The 18,329-nt window shown below is 43.1% G+C and overlaps 1 protein-coding gene across 1 annotated transcript; it reads left to right on the top strand.

Moving 5' to 3' along the window:
* The first annotated feature begins 11,994 nt into the window (after positions 1 to 11,994).
* Positions 11,995 to 14,015, top strand: LOC115592122 (apelin receptor B-like). The gene has a single exon (XM_030434643.1). It carries the CDS (start codon positions 12,097 to 12,099, stop codon positions 13,171 to 13,173), a length of 1,077 nt encoding a protein of 358 aa, XP_030290503.1. The 5' UTR covers positions 11,995 to 12,096; the 3' UTR covers positions 13,174 to 14,015.
* The last annotated feature ends 4,314 nt before the right edge of the window (positions 14,016 to 18,329 follow it).

The raw sequence follows: 18,329 nt of genomic DNA, 5'->3' as shown, positions 1-18,329 counted from the left end.
TATTACCTTATTTATATTATAACTATTACCTCCTTTAGTTTCTGCATCTATTATCCAAAACTCCATAGTGCCCCTTTAATGTTAGACAAATACAACAAGACAAGAGAAGAAAAGCCACACAGACTGGATGTGAGTGAACACAGTGGATTTCAATACCCCCTGTGTTATCATTCAGCGCCCTCTCACCCGCCCCTCGCTCACCCACACAGCAGCACACTTCCTCAGACACCTGTTTCTCCAGCTCTTTCAGCTCTTTGAGGCATTTGCATCTCAAATAGGGCGAATTCCCACAGCACCATCCAAAGCGCCTCACCCAGCCATTTGCCTTTGGTCTCTGAAAAGAGTCTTCTTCTTCTCTCTCTTCTTTGTCTTCTTCTTCAGCCTCGACAAGGTTCAGCTGCAGTCCAAGAACATGACAGCCGAGAGTGCTGGCCTTCACATCTTAATTTACCTAGACTCTTTTAATTTATTTAAATACAAGACAGGTCCCTTTGCATACGATTGCATGACTATTTTGAGCTGCATGCTCATTGTCTCCCACTCACGTCCCCGTGCTTCGGCTAATTTTCTGTCTTTTGGGAATACAGGATTTCATTTGTTATCACACCCAGTAATCAGATGAGACGTTTGAGAGTCTTCATCATCTTCATCATCCTCGTCCATGTCACATTCCTAAGTCTCCCTCTCGCAGGCATCACAATGGTTTTACTTTTTTCGGTTTAGTGAAAGACTTTATGTCTGAGGATGCCTGTCATTAGAGCATTTTTTGTATTTCTGCCTCCTCTCATCATCTCTTTTGTGTCTTTAGCTATCTGTAAACAATGCTAGCTTGTCCGCCCCTTCTAAACTCAACCCCACCCCTCACCTCAATCCACCCACCCCCCCACCCACCACACTCCCAACCTGCTGGTGCCCACTGACATTCGCTAGACCCCAGCTTAGACCAGAGAGGGTGTAATGGGAGACCGGCTTTATGGAGACGTGACCCAGACGTGCCCCCATAACCGCACTCTCAGAAAAGAGCTGAGCAGGATTTACAGCTTTCGTAGTAGCAATAGCTTGTTGCTAAGGATGTGTTGTATGTACACAGAACATCACGGTACACCCTGTTACAAGTCGGTTTAGCACTTCTGTGCGTACCATCAAAAGTGCTGTCATGATACACCAAGTCGCCACATGACTCATAAACATTGGTATAATCGAATTCATGATATCCGTGTTTTCATGTTTTGGGCCTTTTTCACGGTTTTCTCACAACGTGGAGTGGCCAAGTTCGCCCGATCAATGTTGAAGCTGAAGCCACATTCAGACTGTAAATAGATCGGTTTAAAAAAAAAAAAAACACACACACACAGAAGCTATGTTGGTGTGGACATGTTGCTACACGTAGCGGTGAGAAGATGAAACATGATCCAGGAGGTCCAGTTTGAGTATGACCCAACATCCAAGAGCTTATAGAATCATCAGGCGCAGAAACACTACACAGCAGTTTATAGCAAGTCATCACGGCGGCAGTAATTTTATCCTCAAAGTGTCGATGCACACATGTGATTGGCCGATTACCTTCTGTCGCCTGATGACGTTGCGTTGTGTTGCAGCAAAAGTCAACCAACTATAATGTGAATTAAAAAAAAATAATAATAATAATAATAATGCATTTTATTTAAAGGCGCCTTTCAAAGCACTCAAGGACACTGCAGACTATGAACAACAATGTCCCTGATTTAAATCTGGCCTCTGTTACATCTCTCTCTCCCAACGTGTCCTCTCATCTCACCACGACTGCGATCTATTATTGACATCAAATAAACACAAGCGGTCTCATGGCAATGTCTGAAGATGCTTTAGCTTCTGAGAAAAGGACTTTCTCTCGGACATGGCAGTGTAGACAGAAAAAACCTGCAGGCTTAAATTATAGCTGCCGTGGCCTGCATGACAAAAATGCTGTCACGTTCCCCTGTCCACAAGGGTCCGCACGGCAGACTAAATGTGCTAACGGCACATGGGTAAAGCAATTTGAGATCCCAGTGTGGGATTTATAGAGTTTAGCTTGTCTTGAGCCTGTCCACCTACGATATGCAGCTACCCAATGTGGTTTAAACAAAACTGCATCCGCTGGGGTAAATTGGAGGTTTTATATTTCTGAATTCAACATGAAAGGGGCTATCATTTTTCTATATCCATCACATTATGCACTCAATATTTACTTCATAATGATACATTGAAGCAGAAAACACCAGTGTGAGCAAATGGATCAGAAGCACACAGTGTGTAATGGATGCAGAACAACAATGCCACCCAGCTAAACTCCCGTCTCCATGATAAGTGAAATGTTCGCCTGCTCTTCAGCTCATAAACATCTACTTCCTGCCATTATCTCACAAGTGACCAATCACTGCTGTGCATGTGCAACCCTTAACAGTGATGAGAAGGAAGCCACCAACTCACTGCTAGATTTTAACTGTCGCTACATGTCGTTTCTTTGTTGTGCACATTGAACGTAGTAATGTTTTATATTGTGACCACACTGTGGTTAGGTTAAAATGATCACTCTTGCTAGGTTCTTTCATAGGTTACCATCTAGGTACGACCCTGCTTTCATCATCATCATGTGTTTTATCCTTTTTTACCGCCTTCCTGATCAGCCAGTTGAGTTGCTTGACAAGATCCCTCACCTGCTTCCCACCGGTTAACGTCACAGACTGAATTTATTACTTCATGGATGAAAATCTGTGCGCCTGGGTCGATTATGTGCTAGTGTACTTTTACTCTTATAATCTAGAATCAAGAATTATGTTTTATTCTTTGGTACAAAAACTTTCTGATGATTATGTGTGTGTGTGTGTGTGTGTGTGTGTGTGTAATCCGATATCCCACGATGTGATTTCTCTGTTTACATACTGTAGCTGTTTATGGGGGGTGGGTGAGTATAGTAAGGTGGATAATCTCATGAGAACATATGCGAGAAGCGTCTGGGAGATTATAGTCTGGGTGCGTGAGCTGTAAAGCTTCTCTAAAGCTTTTTGGTAACAAGGACCGAGGTCCTGGCTTGGGACCCTTATCCCGGGCCTGCCATCCCCCATCATGCCCGCTATGGGATTAGAAGGGGTAGAGGTAGGGGCACTAAACAAAAAAAAACCCATGTTGATAAAAGTTTGAATAGTGAAATTGAAATGCAGCTGATTCTGCAGTCGTGTTTATAATGCAATACTTGGGTATACAGATAAAACCCGAGAAAAAAACGCCTGTGTTCCCCTTATTTTGTCCACACCCTGTATATGCATGCTCCTTTCTGGGACTTTTCAATGTTTTGACATAAAGGCTTTGATGAAAAGTTTCAAGTAGCGAAGCTGCACGTGTGGGACAGGAAGCAGCGTCCGAGTGGAAGGTGTCAGGGGTCGGACAGATGCTCGCTCAATGGACAGCGGACAGGATGTGTGTTTGTCCTTTTATGGATCTCCTCAGGATAACAGTAGCTGGACAGGGAGCCCCTAATGATCTCAGATCCATCACGTTTTTTTGACGCCGGGTTATGATTCGCAGTAGGAAATGATGACACACACCTGTTTGGTTCCAGATGGGGATCCCCCTGATCTCCCTTACAGCTGAACGTCTTGTGAATCATCAGCAGACTGATTTATTCTGCACACTGCAGAGCAACTTCAGATCCACATCCAAGTTATTGTTCCTGTCTAAGGGTCCTTGAAAGGGGCGTTTTCTGTTTTAAAGACCACAAAAGCAAAATTCGGCTCAGGCATTAAAGGATAAATTCACCCCAAAACTTGCATTCTGTCATTACCTTCTCAATGTCACATGCAGATGGAAAGTCACTTTAAGTTCTGTAATCTACAAAACATTTTTTATACCTTCACAGTGTTGCAGCATTCTCCTCAACAAAAATAGAAGTAAATGGAAGCTCCAAGGCCTCTGAGGCCCAAAGATCCCAAGTTCATCTAAAAAGAGATTTACACTATCTGCGTGTCGTTAAGCTTGTGCACCCACATCAGGTGGGGTGCGAGCTTGCACTGTTAGCTTAGCCGCTGTTTAGGAGAATACTGTGAAGCTCCAGAAACTTCACCTGACTTTCCATCAGCATTGGAATGAGTACATAATGACCACATTGGAGTTTTTTGGGTGAACTTATCCTTTAAAATCCTTGCTTGTACTAGTACTGGTATTTTTTTTTATGCATATAAAACAATACAAAAGATAAAGCGGGGATGCAGTGAATAGATGTGCAGTGCTCAGTGGGTGAAACTTGTCATTTAGAGATCTGGCCAAAGTCTTATATTTCGTTATATTCTCAAACAGACAGTCTTTTGGCTGTAAAAGATCACGATACCTTCCAGTAATTCTGGCCCCTTTCCACTTGATGTCAGAGCGTTTGAAGTCGGGCAGGCTCCTGGTTACACATTACACAGTTTCCAGACCTATCAGGTTTTCTGTTTTAGGGACCTTGGTGTGACCTCCGACCTGCTGGCCAGCATGTCCTCTTTCTGACTGCACCCCACTGTTGACTCTTTCCTGCTTTTATTTTGTGGGGTTTAACTCCTTTTCTCTGGTTTAAACATGTTTAAACACAAGAGCGGTGCACTACCTGGAAATGTATTGGATTGTTCAGCATGTTGTTGAACTGGATCATCAGGCCTGTTAGCACATATCTATCAGCACATTGACACAGCGCTTGATCACCTTTTAAAATAACCGCAGCAGCAATTCTTTGTGGTTAATCCCTCCCAAATGTAACATCTGATTACAGTAATTATGGACTATTAACCCAGTGCATGTTTAATGTTTATCATAATTAAAGTCAAATAAGTAAAGACCAAAACTCCCCTGCTACATGCGATGAGTGAAGCTGCCTTCTTAAAGGTTGTGTGGCTTCGCAACATGTTCGCCTCTGTTTGTGCTGCGTGTTTATCTCTTCACCGGGGATGTTTGTTGGCCCGGTGCTTCTTCTGTGTTGTCGGTGTGTTTTGCACTAATCTGTATTGATCTGAAGTCACTTCCTGCCATTGTTGTGTCACATCCCCGCTGTCTCCTCTCTTCCCGTCCATCTAGTCCCCTCTTTCCCCATCAAGGAAGCCAGCGGCTTTGGAGAGGATACACAAGGAGGGGGAGGGGGTGAGCATGCATGCTGCTGTGTGTGTGTGTGTGTGTGTGTGTGTGTGTGTGTGTGTGTGTGTGAGAGAGAGAGATAGAGAGAGAGAGTGAGAAAGCGAGCCCTGCTGTGGCCCTGATAAACCGGGGCCAATCTCGACTGGGTCAGGCTATTGATAGTGAGTAAGAGTCGCACGAGCCGGCTGTTTCAAATTAATTAAAGATAATTTGTGCCATAACAACTTATCTTGTTTTCATGATTTGGGCCATTTTTTTTCACCTCTAATGATAGACTCTGCAGACATGTTGCTAAAAATAAATCAGGCACAAGGAACACAATCCTCAGTTTAGCCAAACTTGTAAAGAAGGGAAAACAAATAGAAAAGTCGAAATTATAACACAAACTATACGTGCTGAACATCCATCACAGACTAACACAAACCAGACACAGGCCAACTTCCTGGTTCAGCTTTAATCTACTTGCTGTAGCCGTGCACGTACAGTTTTCCTGTGCAATCAGGGTTTATTAATGACATTATCTTTGCGACTACTTTCAGTGTCATCTCCAAATAAAGTATTACGATTGAGTAAAATGTTACTATAACTAATAGAAATATAGGTCAAATCAACCAAAATAAGACTCAAATTGTAGTAACCTAAAATTGTCTTTTTGTGATTTAAATATATCCCAAAATAAAACATTAAATGAAATAGTTGTTAGTCTTATTTTTGCATTAATATCTGCATGTGTGTGAGAGAGAGAGAGTAAAGGATGTGTGTGTTAGCATCAGCGAGTGACCTCATAGCCTGTTATAATTGAGACTAATGACAAAAGCACATGGGCGTCAAGACCTTTGGTTTGAGGTTACAATAGCTTATTGTATTGCATCCAGTGTAGTCATGGGTGTTACAGAGTGTGCGAGCTCGCAGGATCGCAGAGTGTGTTTTGTGCGTTGTGTGTGTGTGTGCGTGTGTGTGTGTGTGTGTGTGTGTGTGTGTGTGTGTGTGCATCGCTGAACCTTGAAACCAAACTGGAGTCTTGTGTTTCAAAACTCTGTGAAGTTCGGACAGCCATAAAAATCTGTAAAACGGTTCATGTTACATGTGAAGGATAAAGGACTTAAAAGCTTCTTAAATCCTGCAGAGCTTTTAGAATAATTCACACAGTTTCTAGACGACCTCCTGTTCTCTGACCCGTCGCTGTTTCACACGATTTTGAGAATAATATCAGCCGTGGTGCAGCAGAGGAAAGTGTCTCGCCTGCTGGATGTCCACCCCCACCCCCCACAGGAAGAAGGAAATGTGGGTGCAGGTTTTATTGGAGCTCTCTGGTGTTTGGACAGGCTCAAGACTTTATCTCTGTTCTTCACAAGTGGTTCGGACCGTCATATTTAGGTTAGAAAAGCACTTTCTGAGAAGGTCTTGCCCTGCCGTCAGTATCTTGTGTGCAATTAAGCATGCTGTGCCTTCAAAGGGTGTGGCATGCAATATATAGATGACAGTGCAAAATTAGGGAAACTATAAAATATGTTGCGAGTATTGAGGGGTATGTTGTAACATGTATTGTACAAAAACATGCACAATTGCTCAATTAACTTCACTAAGTGGTTTTGTAGCCGCAGCCTAGCTACTGTGTCTGGTATTACAAGTAAGAGACCGTATGGTGACTAACGTTGGCTAATTTCAGCTAGATAGGCTATCACTTAGTACTGAGTTTGCTAACGTAGGCTAGCTTATGGTAGTTAATTAGTACACTTTAGCTATATAGGCAATTGGTTAGTACTGAGTTTACTTGTGTAGGTTAGCTTATGGTGGCAAACATGAGCCGACTTTAGCTTGATAGGCTATGCTTTGTACTGAATTTGCTAATGTTGGCTAGCAAATGGTGGTTAATGTTTGCAGACTTTAGCTAGATAGGCTATAGCTTAGAACTGAGTTTGCTAACATTTATACAGCTACAGTTCATATTCAAACATTTAATTTCAGTATCACAAAAACAACAAGGAGAGACTCAGTAATTTCTACTTTGTTTCTTCTAACAAATCTAGAGCTGAGTCTATAGCTATGCACAGCAGTTTAAGATAAATGATATCATCATCATGCTAACTCGCTCGACAGTGTTAGCATGTTGTAGTTAAGCAGGTAGACTGGGTGAATTCAGATGATCCTTGATATTTTTTGTATTTCTGATTCATATGACTGATAATGATATCTAGCCTAACACAGTAGACACACACATTATACCTTTCTGAAATCCCTGAGATGTTTTTATGCCGAACCAAAGGTTAATGGGTTCTATTGGGCCGCGATCCATCCTACATCCAGGTTTCGTGGAAATCAGTTAAGCAGTTTTTGTGTAATCCTGCTGACAAACCAACCAACCGACGAACAAACGGACACAGGTGAACACATAACCTCCTCGGTGGAGGTAAAAGGACAGAAAGCTGAATAGGAAAATGTATTATTCATAAAAATGTCATGGGTATGAGTGACATGCTTGTATGTTAAATATGTTGGTCGGATTCACCCCATGTGTCATGTGCACTGTTTTAGTTTATTGTGTTGCATGATAACATTTACTAACAGAGGGAAAATGCACACCTATCCTGACTCATTGTCTGTGTAAACAAACCACAGTTGGCATGATGTGCCATTGTTACCTCACTGTGTCTATAAATGACCAACGACCCTCTCCCTTTTGTTCCCTCTGATTTCAACTCTTCTCAGCTCTCCTGCGTAAGAGACGAGGAGGCGCCCCGCCTTTCTCTGACAGTTATGTTTTCACTGCTGACCCCGAGCATACATGAGAGCTATTTATACCTTTATTCGTGAAAACTGTGTGGGATTTCCCTCTCCTGTCCTCACTTTCTGATTTGATAAATATTTCTGTTCAGCTGCGACTGTCCGAGAGGACAACAACATGTTGAAGGCAGGAAGATTCATATCAACATAATCTCCCGGCGGCTGGCTTACAAACAGAAAACAGAAATTGGGCGTCCGTGTGAGGGTTAACTGCTGGCTCAGAATAGCTGCTGCTGCTCTTGATGTTTGAGGGCCTGCGAGAGTTGGGGTCATCAAGGCCGAGAGGTCAAGAAAACATGTTGTGAACTCCATGCGGTGGGGTCAAGACACTGCATTGTTATCAATGAGGTACAAATTCAGCAAAAAATAAAAAATGCATCATCGCAGTTTTCTTTCGGAAGAGTGATTGAGTGCTATGTAGGTCAAATACTCTTGTATGACATGACCCCGAGCAGGAAAAGCCAAGTACAACAATTCTTCGGGCTGTTGTTGGGCCAAGTCCACAACATCCACAATAGTACGTGCTATCTTACATCATGTTATATTCTGTCCTGTCATGCCTGATCCCATTCTCTCCTGCCCTGCCACCTGGTCCTGTACAATCATAAAATCCTGCTCCGTGCACCAGCTTCAGGAGACGCATTAAAAGAGAAACCCCAGTCTGACCTGCTTCTCAGTCACAATATTGTCAAAGATTCCACCAGACTGAGTAATAGATACAGTCCAGAGACTAGTTCAGAACTGTTTCGTCCATGCAAACAGCTGTAAACCTCTTGCTGAAGCCACATTAGTAAAGAAAGGTGTAAACGTCTCCCATGCCGGTGGCCTTTGTGTCTTAACAAGCTGGTGTCAATCACCTTCTTTGCTTGAAACAACTGAAGGCCGAGAGGAGCAGGCAGTGACAACGCCAAATGTTCAAGCTTTCCAGCCGCGTTGGAAGTGCTAGCATCGACAGCGTCCAGATAATTAAATCTGCAGATCAGACTGTTGATGCGATCGATAATGTAGCTGATGAGTCAGAGTTTTCCTGAGGGTCTGTTTATCGTCCGGACTGCCAGGCTGCCATCAGGTCAGACGTGTGATATCGTGGATTTTCAGAAGAGTCTGACTCAGAGTTGGTCACAAATAAGGAGTAACCAGCTGTCTCAGCTCGGGGGGGGCTCGTGCATGTGGTCTGCGACAGCTTAACACACACATCAAACAAGTGTCGGACCCCCGCGGACCCTCACACACACCTTACCAACAAGAACACACACCTCACGCTCTTGGGGCGCTGCAAGTATCACCAAAACTAGGCTCATAAACATGCAAGGCCAGGATAGAGGATCAAAGGGGCTCTGCAGACAGACTGTCACTGCAGTGTGTGTGTTTTGTGTGTCTCTCTGGTTTGTGTATATTCTTAAGATTCAGGTACTCATCCCTGCCGACCCATCGCTGATGGATGACAGTCGAATGAAGGGATGACGGGTGGATGATGTGGTTAAATAAGAGCGTAAAGCAGGAGGAATGTCTCGGTGCCTTCATGGTGTGTGGTTTACAACACAGGGCCACACATGAGAGGACGCCACCAACAACAACAGCAATTGATTTGAGACACAGGTGGGCCATTAGGAGGAAAAACACAAGCTGGATGAGCTCTGGAAAACTCTGGTATGTTGAGTCCAGCTGGATGGATGCTCTGCGAGTCGGTCCCATTGGAACTTGTCACTCGCGGCGGTTAAAAATAGGAAGAATTGGGATCAGATTCACAAAAGTCCATCTTCATCTTCAGACTTTGAGTTTCTTATCCTGCCTCTGTAAAACTGCTCCATGTAGGGGATTTTGGGAAAAGTGCGTGGGTGTGTCGAAGTCTTGATCAAGGCCTGATGTTTTTATTTAGCCGTATACATTCACAGGCCTGTCAGCAAACGCAGCTATAAACAGACCTCAGTCCCGACAGAGTACAGATAGGAAGCTTGCTTTGATTCACTTCACTCCGCTCTCTTCCTGTGCTGCCGGACGGACAAAAGAGCTGGACGCACAATCAAGCGGAGCGAGAGAGGACAGAGCCGAGGAGGAGGGCACACAAACACAATCACAACGGTTTGATTAAGCTCGCATCATCCACAATTTGGCAACAACAAACAGCTCTCTGAGAGTAAATACCGGTAAAGGCAGAGGAGACGGGAATCAATCCTCGTCTCCATAATCGGAGGAAGGCGGAGATGAGCGGGGAGGAGGCAGAGATGGAGGGGTGGAGGAAGGGATCAGCGGAGGAAAACATTGTTGAGTGATACAGTAGTTGTGTCTAAAGGTCGCTGCCCTGGCGCCACTGCTGCCACTCTGCTGAGAGACGGAGCAGTCTGAGGATAGAGACGTCCCACCTGGACCGACAAATACACCCTGGAGACACCAGAGAAGAGGAAGAAAGAGGAAGAGTGTTGCCTCTTAAACCTCCTAATGTTTTTCCCACTTTTGTTTCATCTTTAAGTTGCTTTAAAGTTGAAGAAATCATCTAATTTCACACTGAAAGTATTGTTTCAGCCACTGTTTCATCATTGTAGTTACATTTGGCACGTCCAAGCCCCATTGCTTAATTATGGTGTTTCTATGTTTGCATCATTCAATCATTGTGAAATATTTAGATGTCCTGTGCACCATTGTTTTCACATTTCCCCCCAAATGCAAAATATTATATATCTTTGGATAACTCTGGGATTTCCACTAAAATCTGAACTAGTTTTTTGTCATAAGTGAAAATGCTTGGCTGCAAAGCACTGAGGGGCAGTGAGTTCAGCTGCACTTCAATCAGGTTAATTGAGTTCATGTGGTGAAAAAAACAATCATTTATGTTCTTTCCCTTTCCTGTTATGGTGATGTTTCTATATTAAAAAGATGATTTCTAACTGAGTCACTGTTTTTTTCCCTCTGCTTTTGTCTTTTGAGCTGCTGTATCAAGTGAACTTCCCTAGTGATGCATCAATATAGTTTCATATTGTATCTTGTCTGTAGTTCTCATGTTAAAATCAAGAGAAGGTCCAAAATACACAAGAAGTAGAGAAACACAAGTAGTGGTGAATATATTTCTGCCAGGCATATAACATAACTCAACTCAACCTGACCTCATTTACACCTCACCTCTCAAAACAAATACTGAACGCATATTAGAATAGCTTTTCTTTTCTTTACAGGATGCATTTGGGTTGTTGAACTTATTTACTGTTTGTTTATAAAGATGTTATAAATGACAATAAAAGACAAATACAGCCATGTACACTGATTATCTCAAAGTGTCAATATTTGACGAGTTGGAAATCAAACTCAAAAATCCAATATTTTTAGGAGCTTTGAATATATGATTTTAAGGTTTTAATAACAATAAAGCCAAATTTCAGACTTTTATACAAATACATATTCATATTTTTATATATTCTATTTGTAGTATTTATTGACGTATTGTGATACCACAATGTTATATGACAGTTGTTTTATTTAGCAAGCTAAACTTACACTAAACTAAACTTAAATAAGAAATTGGTTTGTTGACAATTCATTAAAGCTAAACTAATCTTTATTTTGTCTTTAGTTTGTGGTTCTGCCTGGTGGAGCATGTACAGGCATGAAAGCAGACAGAGAAATGTAAATAGTGCAGCCTATTAGCATTTCAGTAGAGTGCTCCGGTGCTAGAAGTACTCTCGATTGATATTAAAATGGGGTCCTTAGTGAAACTTGTCATGCCCAGACTTGACTCGTGGGCTACAGTCCAAACATGTCTATTACAATTTACTTCACTAAAGTTGATAAAGAAAAGTGTTGCCTGTGGGGTCAATCTATTATCTGTGGAAAGAAAAAAAAAAGATTGATTATAAATGATTATGTCATTTTCCCCATAGGTATCAATTCCTGTAGCCGATGCTTTGTGCTTAAAAAGTGAAGAAAAAGTATTAAAGTGACTCCACTGGGGTACAAATGAAATGAATGGAGAGAGAGGTGGGCGTGCACACAGCGAGAGAACATGTTCTTCAGAGCAGCAGGGAGGACGGCAGTGGGAGGGGAGGAGGGGATGTCCTGGGAGGGTACAAGTCTGAGGGGGGTATATAAGGGTGGGCACATGTAGCAACAGACAGCAGAGTGCTGTCAACCACTGTGGATCTATCTGCACCAAACCTAGACTTTTCTTTTCCTTATAAAAAGGACAAGAAGTGAAGAGAGAGAATGGAGCTGGAGCCGACTGAGGGTCCTTATGACTACTACGACTACGAGGAGACAGAAAACTCCTCCATGTGTGACTATTCTGAGTGGACGCCGTCGTACTCTGTCATCCCGGTGCTGTACATGCTGATTTTCATCCTCGGCCTCTCTGGAAATGGGGTGGTCATCTTCACCGTGTGGAGAGCCCAGGGGAAGAGGCGAGCCACTGACGTCTACATCGGCAACCTGGCCCTGGCTGACCTCACCTTTGTGGTCACTCTGCCTCTGTGGGCCGTCTACACAGCCATGGGCTACCACTGGCCCTTCGGAGTGGCCCTGTGCAAGATCAGCAGCTACGTGGTCCTGCTCAACATGTACGCCAGCGTCTTCTGCCTCACCTGCATGAGCTTCGACCGCTACTTGGCCATCGTGCACTCCTTGTCCAGCACCCAGCTGCGTACCCGTGGGCACACGCAGGCCTCCCTGACGGCCATCTGGCTGCTGTCTGGTCTCCTGGCCGCCCCGACTCTGATCTTCCGCACCACCATACATGATACAACCAGCAACCGCACATCCTGCGCCATGGACTTCAGTCTGGTGGTGGCCAACAAGAAGCAAGAGTACCTGTGGATCGCAGGTCTCAGCATCTCCTCCTCAGCGCTGGGCTTTCTCCTTCCCTTCCTGGCAATGATGGTGTGCTACTGCTTCATCGGCTGCACCGTCACCCGCCACTTCAACACCCTGCGCAAAGAGGACCAGCGTAAGAGGAGGCTGCTGAAGATCATCACCACGCTGGTAGTAGTGTTCGCCGCCTGCTGGATGCCCTTCCACGTGGTGAAGAGTGCTGACGCCCTCTCCTACCTGGATCTGTTCCCTGACACCTGTGCCTTCCTGCGTCCCCTCCTGCTGGTTCACCCGTATGCAACCTGCCTGGCCTACGTCAACAGCTGCCTCAACCCCTTCCTCTACGCCTTCTTCGACCTGCGCTTCAGATCCCAGTGTCTTTGCCTACTCAACCTGAAGAAATCCTTGCATGCCAGTCCGGTCAGCTCCCTGTCCTCTCAGAAGACAGAGGCTCAGTCTCTGGCCACAAAGGTGTGACGACAGCCGAGGGCTCAGACGCATGCTGGGGAAGAGGTGAACAATGCAGAACAATGCAGGTAAATCAGAACTTTACAACGCTGCGTGCTTGCTCTCAGCCGTCAGCTTCAGGGTGTCACCTTTGCTCTGGACTACTGAAGACCCCGGTGAGGCTTTTTGTGGTCCGACCACCTCAGACTCCAGCCTCGCTCTCAGTTGCAGGGCAGCAAAACTGAACTACTTAACACAAGGGACCAAGCATGAACAGAATGATGTTTTGGGAAAAGTGGAATGTATTTTAAAAGGACCACCTGCTCATGTGTTTCGACAGAGCTTCCAACTCTGTCCTCAAGTCCCTCACGTGTATTCCTCATGCATTTGCCCCCCGCCGTTCTCGTTTTCATTTGTAAGCACTTGAGGTGTGATTTCTGTCAGACGACCCCCGTCTCCAGCTCAGGCTGCAGTATCTGCATCCCAGCCGGCAGTGTTACATATGTGTGTCTCCGAAGGGCGTGTCAGTCAGTTAAGATGTGTAGGAGTCTGATAAGAGTGTTGTAAGGAGAGACGGAGATAGTGGGGAGGAGGGGTTGGGAGTCCCAGACGGACAGACAGATGGCAGCTGACAAATGTTTCCAGGCTTGCGGAGGGCCCAATTAAAAGGTGACTGCTTTGACAGTCTGCTGGTGTGTGTGTGTGTGTGTGTGTGTGTGTGTGTGTGTGTGTGTGAGGATGTGTCTGTCTGTGTGTTCATGTGTGAAGGAATGAGTCAATGAATTAAAGCATTTTGTGAATACACATTATTTTGAATCGACGTTTATGATTTGTAATAATAAAAAAAAAAAGGTGCTTTGAAAAAACACAAATCCTCTCTCTGGTCTCACTCTGTTAACTTGTGACAGCTTGTTTCGTCTTGCTGGAATGTATTTTCTCCCATCCAGTGAATGTGCTTCTTCCTGCTGGTGCATTGCTGCGGGGAGGCAGTCTCCCTGCTATTGTGTTTCGCAGGGCCGAAATCAAAGCATATGTCTGCAGGAAATGCACGTTCCACTTCTGTTTCCCTTTTCGGGGGGAATGTTTGTTTCTCCTCCTCTTCTTACAATTCGCTCACACAAACAATCAGTGAGGACAAAAGTTTCTAAATTGGATCAACCACAGGAGATCGGGCTAAAGTCTTAAAGGGTTAATTACAACAACTACAGGATTCTTTTGTCTGTGACTGCATCTGAAAATAGCCTCTCCATGTTATTAGTCTATCTAAATTAGAAAATGTGACATCTAAATAGCAAATAAACACCACAACAGGTTGTTGAGCTTTAAATTAAAATTCAATGATTAACCATTCAGACTGTAATGAGCTTTTTACAGGATATAAGCAGCAACAGAAGGAGGAAAAAGGATTGGACTAATCCCTGGTTACTGATTTGTAGTCGGGGTCGTCTATCTGTCACTGTGTAATACCTGTGATGGAGAATGACTTAGTCTAATCCACATTCAATTACAGTTGAGTACAGTGTGCCTTTTAGCTAAATGTGACAAAAACTGAAGAGAAAAAAATCATCTGTGGTTTTTATGTCAGACAGGTGAAAATCTAAAAGAGAAAAAAATCCAACAGCTGCAGCGACATTCGCTCCATCTCCTTCATCACTGTCTCCGCTCCACTAAATCTCATCTGAGTCAAGACACAAACACAGACACGCAGACAGGATCTCTGTTAACACATGTCTGAATCTAGTCTGAAACATTTTTTATATACAAGACAGGGAAGTGGCATTCCTGCTGAATATAAATCTTGGACAGACGTCTGCACAACAACATGTTTTACTAGTGAAACAGCATGCGGTAGATTTTTAAATTCCATCCAGCAGATAGTTTTTTTTACAAGACGACTAGTTACATTATCCTCCACCTGTCAGCATCAAAGTCAAAGCCCGCTGTGTAACACGATCAGGATAGATTATTTCCATCGGTTTTCAAGTTTTATGAAGCTAATGTGATCGTGTTACGAAGATTTCATGGCATGAACTTTGACAAAAGTTGGAAACAAAGTGCTGTGAGAGAAAAGAGGGGTTTGATGCCCCTTGACGCTCTATAGGCTGGATGTTTGTCTGAGATGATTGTTCAGAAACGATTACACAAATGTTTTCATTCCTCTGTAATAACAGAGTGTGAAAATTAAGTTGTCTGCACTGGAACCAGCCTGGCCGCAGGGAATCCCGAGGGTATAAACAGTCTTATGTCTCCCCCCCGCTAAAAAATGACAAACATCTACAACAGCTTATAAACATTCACATGTATAGATTATCATGAAACCTTTCCTTTGTCCAAATGCTTTAAGAAATAGCTTTGTTTTCTGTATGGATAATGTAAGTAAAATATCATTGTTTTGAGTAATTTCCCCATTAAAGCAACAGTAGTTCTGTCTCTGCAAAGACGAGCGCTAGTGTTGCCTGATAACAAAAATCAAAGCTCCATAAGATAACAAGAGGTAACAAACTCATACCACTAATTATATCACTAATAGCATTTTGTCGACATCCAAGTCAACACCTGATACAACTTGTCATTTCTAATAACTCCTGACAATATAAATCTGCCTCGTTTTGAACTAAATGTTCAAAAAGTCCCATTATTAGCACGGTCCCCGGAAACCAGGTAAAGCAGTTTTCATGTAATGTAATTTTTACCTGAAAAACAATCCAAATCAAGTTTTGCAATTGTTAATTTTTTCTTGCTTTTGTTTTTCCTTATACAAACAAACTGTTCTTTTCTCCCTATTTTGTTTGACTTTTTTTTTTTGCCACAATGCAGATTACGGAAAGACTTTACAAACAAAATATCTAGTTATCTAGCTAAAGTAGAACCAACCAGCTGCAGCATCAGAACGACACACGAACGCATCTGTTATCACAATTCAGTAATGTAAAATATAGTTACATACAGCTGTGGAAAGGATTGTACTCACGATTCAATTATATTTTAAAAAGTAAGTGTAATGCATACCTAAGTACAAATTAAATGACAGACCAGAAAAGAAAATGACAGTTATAAAAGTAACTTGAGGAGCTATAATTCTCTCTCTCTCTCTGTATATATATATATATATATATATATATATATATATATATATATATATATATATACATACATATATACATACATATATACATATATATATATATATGTTATAGTCCTCATTATCTCCACTGTCCTCAAGAACCAGGTAAATGGTTACTCAGCAGTTTCAATTAGATAAATCTTGTAAAAAAAATTAACTCTGTTCTCAAGCCTAACTTCAGCACAAAAAAAAAAAATCCATCATCACATCCACAGCTGCAAACTGCAACATGCACATAACACAACAGTTACTTAATCCAAAAACATCAGATATAACAGTAAAATACTGACAGAGACCACATTCTTTCACTTAAGATACTTACATTACATTTTGTTGATAATACCTCTATACTTAAAAATGAAACTCTCGCCAAAAAGCAACCGAGGCTTTATTTGTGATTGAATATGAGTCAAACCTTCCTGTAAATGCATAATTACGACAAAAGAGGCACTTTTAAGATTTACCGTAGTTTAATTTCGGGCAAGCTAATTTTCAATGGGGTGCAGGGGCACTTTTACGCTAGCATCAAAATCGCTATTTCTAAAACACTAAGAAGGCTCGACACATCATGAAACTGTGCTCGTAGTATCACCAGGGTCTCTACACATGAACGAGTTTACTAAAAAGAAGGTTTTTGAACTACTCACCGTTGGAGCTGGATCTCCGGCGCGTCGCCGTCATGGCAGACAAAAAGTGTCGATCCCTGAGTGCAACCTATCAGGCAGGAGAGTAACGGTGGTCCTCCTACCTGTTAGGTCTACCCTAACGGCGGCGCACCGGAGGTGCTACTGCTAACGTGAGTTGTCCAAAAACCTTTTTTTTTAGTAAACTCTGCGTACACAAACAATGTCCTCAATGCTCGTGTTCATGAGTAGAGACCCTGGTGATACTACGAGCACAGTTTCATGTTGTGTCGAACCTTCTTAGTGTTTTAAAAATAGCGATTTTGATGCTAGCGTAAAAGTGCCCCTGCACAACATTGAAAATTGGCTTGCCCGAAAACTAAACTACGGTCAATCTTAAAAGTGCCTCTTTCGTCATAATTATGCATTTACACGAAGGTTTGACTCATATTCAATCACAAATAAAGCCTTGGTTGCTTTTTGGCGAGAGTTTCACTTTAAGACACGTAGGTGCAGTTCGAAAACATGAGTTCTACTGTTAGTGGAGTATTTTTCATAATGTGTACTTTAACCTTTTATGGATCTGAATAGTTCATTCACCAATGCAACGAGGGGTAATTTATATTAAAAACAGAATTCATTTATTTCGTTTTGTTTTTATATTTCTTGAAAATCTGAACAGAGAGGCATGAAACCACAAATCCTCTCTGGCTTTGGAGGTGATCGGAACAGCACAATGCAGACTGTGAAAAAAGGTCAAACCCCAGATCTGATGTATATCAATAGAAACCAAAGGGAAAGGTAAGAGCTTCTATAGGTGTGACCCCCCTTAACTCACTCATTGTCATATCAATGGGTGACAAAGTGCCTGCTCCTTTGCGTTTGTTTCAATTTAGGCTTGCAGCCAGACCTACTGTATGTTAGCAACACATGTTCAGCTGTCATAAATCAGAACCCAATAAACCAGGTCAGGCAGAAAATAGACAGAGGAAGTGTGCACACGTTTCTCCTCCGTCCTAACAATGGAGGCTGAGCAGCACGGCAAACAGACCGGACCTTGATCCGTAGTGTGGTAGGATGAGGTGCTGACCCTTGGAGCGTCTTGGAGGGCCTTAAGCTTCCTGCCACCCGCTCCTGCAGTGCTCCTCCTTGCAAACGTCCCAGGAGGACGACAGACCTCACGGACAGGATAGGAGTCAGCAGGCCAGGCAGGAAAGGCAAAGAGTTGGCAAGGTAGGTGTTCCTGATCGGGGATATCCTGTCTTTCAGAAGCATCTCCCTGCTTTCAGGGCCTTCTGTGAAGATGCATGCTCCACCTGAGGTCTTGGAGGACAAGGGTGCTTGCATCAGACACTCTTCTACAATGGACGTGTGAGGAAACTACTGGGGGAGTGTGTGACAAAAAGGAACTATAGAAAAGGAGCTTAAACATCCATAGT

This window comes from Sparus aurata, chromosome 12 (assembly GCF_900880675.1).
Source record: "Sparus aurata chromosome 12, fSpaAur1.1, whole genome shotgun sequence".
Taxonomy (NCBI): domain Eukaryota; kingdom Metazoa; phylum Chordata; class Actinopteri; order Spariformes; family Sparidae; genus Sparus; species Sparus aurata.
Note: the sequence above shows the minus strand (reverse complement) of the source record. Positions and strands in the feature narration are given on the sequence as shown.

Excerpts from the sequence above, each read along its gene's own strand:
- LOC115592122 (XM_030434643.1), top strand. The coding sequence starts at position 12,097 with ATGGAGCTGGAGCCGACTGAGGGTCCTTATGACTACTACGACTACGAG.